Source organism: Lactuca sativa, chromosome 3 (assembly GCF_002870075.4).
Source record: "Lactuca sativa cultivar Salinas chromosome 3, Lsat_Salinas_v11, whole genome shotgun sequence".
Classification (NCBI taxonomy): Eukaryota; Viridiplantae; Streptophyta; class Magnoliopsida; order Asterales; family Asteraceae; genus Lactuca; species Lactuca sativa.
In genome coordinates this window covers 78495372-78499123 of record NC_056625.2, presented here as the reverse complement: position 1 = coordinate 78499123, position 3752 = coordinate 78495372, and the positions used below count along the sequence as shown (strand labels likewise).

The 3752-nt window shown below is 35.1% G+C and overlaps 1 protein-coding gene across 2 annotated transcripts; it reads left to right on the top strand.

Moving 5' to 3' along the window:
• The first annotated feature begins 566 nt into the window (after positions 1–566).
• On the top strand, positions 567–3463 carry LOC111907572 (uncharacterized). 2 transcript variants are annotated; one of them, XM_023903376.3, is made up of 6 exons: positions 567–1191; positions 1731–1945; positions 2080–2371; positions 2465–2550; positions 2824–2915; positions 3043–3463. In XM_023903376.3, exons 1-6 carry the CDS (start codon positions 886–888, stop codon positions 3255–3257), a joined length of 1206 nt encoding a protein of 401 aa, XP_023759144.1. In that variant the 5' UTR covers positions 567–885; the 3' UTR covers positions 3258–3463. The 2 variants fall into 2 exon arrangements, with proteins under 2 accessions (XP_023759144.1, XP_023759145.1); XM_023903377.3 differs by having other exon boundaries at positions 574–1191; positions 1734–1945.
• Positions 3464–3752: the final 289 nt, after the last annotated feature.

The window sequence follows — 3752 nt, the reverse complement described above, 5'->3', positions numbered from 1 at the left end:
CCATTTTTAATCGGTACTCTCAAAATATCAATGAATAAATAAATTGATTAAATAAAAAGAAGCCCACATGAGAACCATGTGATTTTTTGTTCTAGATTCGCCACTGCTCGCCTCTGATGTCAAACTCACCTCCGCTCCACCCTCTACTTCCTTCAGTGTACAATCAGTATTTTAGAGATTAACAAACACACCCAACCCCCACAAATCGAATACTTCCATGAAAACATCGGTATCTCATGTTCTGACATGATGCAACGACGGCTGAATAACATCGTTGAAGGAGGAAGAAGAGTTTGTTTGTTTCTGCGTCATATGCGAGTTTTGCATCCTCAGTACACTAAAAATAAGACAGAGGGTATATTTGTCATTCACTATTTTCTTCGGTGGATGGATAAACAAACACCGTGGCAAAATCACTACCCTATGGCAAATGGTAATTTTTTTTCATTGATTTAAAATTTCAATATAGAAAGTCAAAAGCGATTTTTAGTTAGAAAACCTGTAATTCAAGTGCCCTCGTTTTGATGGAAAATTTATTTATCTTTTAATGATTTGACTCCTAATAGTGGTTTTGACTTATTAATAGTGGTTTTAGGTGCCAACAACACCCGCCAACACCAATCGTTGCTTTTGTTTGATTTCGTTTGATTTTGTCAAATTGCAGGGTTTTTCTGAATCCGTCAACTCCTTCCTTAATCGGCTGATTTTCATCTTGTTTTAACGATTCGTTTACAAAAAGTTTTGTTTTTTTTGTTAATTTATCTTTAACAGAAAAATGAATCAAAATCAAACTCATTGACTTTTAAATTTGTCGACAAATCGTAGCTTTCGTGACCGGTTTTATTGGTGAGATCGAAGGATTTATAACTTAGGGTTTTAGTGAAGATGTTGGGCGCTGGATTGCAGCATGGACGTAGTAGTGGTGGAGAGGATAGGTTTTACATGCCGGCGAAAGCGAGAAGGATTCGTCAGCATCAAGAGAACCTCCGTAGAGCTCAAAGTGACGTTACTCCGACCCAATCTACGACATCTTCTGTCAGGGAGGAGCCGGAGAATCGACTCATGCAGCCATCAAATCCGGTGCCGTTGGAATCCTCAGTGGTGGCGGTGCCGGCAACATCATCGTTGTGTAATCTTGAACGGTTTTTGGAAACTGTTACGCCTTCTGTTCCTGTTCAACATCTCTCCAAGGTCTGTACCGATATTAATCTTTTATATTGAAACGACTTCAATTGATTCAAATTAGTCTTCTCAGTTTATACTTTGTATTGCTAATTCGTTATATCATGGAGTAAAGTAACTTATAGGAACATTTGGTTTATTCAATTTGAGTATGAGATAGTCAACTAATCAGATTTTTGATTTATAATTTAGTAGTATAATTTACTTTACATTTTAGCTGTGTTTTTCTCTTTCTTCATTGGCACTACTCCGAAATTCATGTTTGAAAGCAAATGAAGTCAGCTTGAATTATTATTCAGTGAGCCCTGAGGGTGGCCTTTCAGTTTTTATGAGTGAACAGAGTTTGCCTTTGATGTTATATTTCTATTGTTTAATCAAGGATTCCATATATTGACAATCAAAATATATGTGTTTCTGCTAAAGCACACCATCTTCCAAAAAGAATTAGAGTACAATAAAATGGTTAATGTTCAGTAGTCATGTATAAACAGGGGTATTGTAGTTGTGTATTTGATCCAAATAATGATTTTACTTGAACTTTATGGCAGCAGAGAACTATGAGAGGATGGAAGACAAGTGATGTGGAATATCAACCATACTTTGTTCTTGGTGATTTGTGGGAATCTTTCAAGGAGTGGAGTGCTTATGGTGCAGGAGTTCCTTTGATATTGAATGAAGCTAATTGTGTGATCCAGTATTATGTGCCTTATCTATCTGGAATTCAAATATATGTAGACCCTTTGAACTCTTCAATAAAATCCAGGTACTAGAACAGTAAATATCTTCCTTTCTTCCTCTTTCTTGTTTAGGGTTATGTCAGACCCCATTCCAACTAGTAGCATCTATTATGCTTCTTTTATGAAATCTAAATAATCTTGTTATTTTGTTGCTTTACAGGAAACCAACTGAGGATATTGATGATAACTCATTTACGGATTCAAGTAGTGATGTGAGCAGTGATTATGAACATGAAAGGGGTTCTTTACATTATCTAAGGGAGAAGAGTGATCAATACTCAAAGAATGACATTCTTGACCTAATGGATGATTTGTCAATGAATGATGAGAACAATGTACTTCAAGAAGACTTTTCTAGTGATGATGGTGATTCTGCCACCACTCAAAGTTGCTTGATATTTGAGTACATGGAACATAGTCAGCCTTTGGGCAGAGAACCTTTGAGTGATAAGGTTAGCTTTAAATAAAAACAAAGAAAGTGGGTTTTATTCTTTATTTATAAATATTTGGATAATTAGTTTAGTTCTGTTTTCTTGTTGCACCAGATACTTGATCTTGCTCAACGCTTCCCTGAATTGAAAAGTCTAAGAAGTTGTGACTTGCTGCCATCTAGTTGGCTTTCTGTCGCTTGGTATGATTGCTAATACCTTTTCAGTAGAGTCTGGAAAGGAATGGAATTGTTCACTCCATAGGAATGAAAAATCCTGTTTTGTTGACCATTTCCAAAGGAACGTGATTCCTTTCATTTTGTTAGTGTTTATGAATTAACCAACCAAATATGATCACATACTGATTCCATTCCATTCCATCCAATCAAACAGATTCTTAATCTGGTCTTTGCTACTTGCTCTTTCTCACATAATATGCTACTACTAAATGGCCCTTTTTTGATGCTTTTTATCAGGTACCCAATATACAGAATTCCCATGGGGCCCACCTTGAAAGATCTTGATGCTTGTTTTCTAACTTTTCATTCCCTTCACACTCCTACTACAGGTCATTCATATATATCATATAAATCTCCCTGGATTTTTCAGGCTGAGAAACAACCTTTTTTTTATATTTATAAAATTTACGAGTTGCATTACTAATTTATTATTATTGTTTTTTATTTTTGTTTCAGGCAATGAATGTGAGCATCCACCTGTTGTAAGGCATTTCAGTGGGACGGGTGTGGTCTCATTACCAGCATTTGGTCTTGCTTCATACAAATTCAAGGCACCACTGTGGGTCCCCAATGAATTGCCATTGATGACCTCTTTGTTACAAGCTGCTGACACCTGGTTGACTTCACTTCAAGTCAACCATCCAGATTATCTTTTCTTTTCACGTAGATGATATGATATCATCATAATTGATTTTAAACCTTTGTAACAAACCCATAATATTTAGTTGACATATTGTATGAAAAAATATAAAAAAAAAGAGAAATAACAAAAAAGGAAAAGAAAGAAAGAAAGAGGTAGAGTAGGAGGTGTGAGGTGAGGTATGTTTTGTTATAGAGAAGTAACCAGTAAATTGTTATCTTTTGCATGCTTGATATTTATCCTAAACGACAAGATGAGAGATAAACTGTATATAATTTTTTTTTTCTCATTTTGGTTTATATCCATCATATTCACATGTTATTCTGGTGGCTAAATGTGAAATGATATTTACAAATAATTAACAACTCTTTCAGAATGATCAAGTAGTATTGTTTGTGATACCTTGACTGTGAAGAGTGTTAGATTCATTCACAGAGTGGTCTAATATCACTTCTTAATGATCCAATACCCAAATACCAAATTCTTAAACTGATTATCTCATTATTCCAACATAATAAACCCAATG

Bases quoted from the DNA above. Each gene is read 5' to 3' on its own strand.
- LOC111907572 (XM_023903376.3), top strand. From the start codon at position 886: ATGTTGGGCGCTGGATTGCAGCATGGACGTAGTAGTGGTGGAGAGGAT. The intron at 1,192-1,730 runs GTCTGTACCGAT...ACTTTATGGCAG, and splicing joins CTGTTCAACATCTCTCCAAG to CAGAGAACTATGAGAGGATG. The intron at 2,372-2,464 runs GTTAGCTTTAAA...TTGTTGCACCAG, and splicing joins GAGAACCTTTGAGTGATAAG to ATACTTGATCTTGCTCAACG.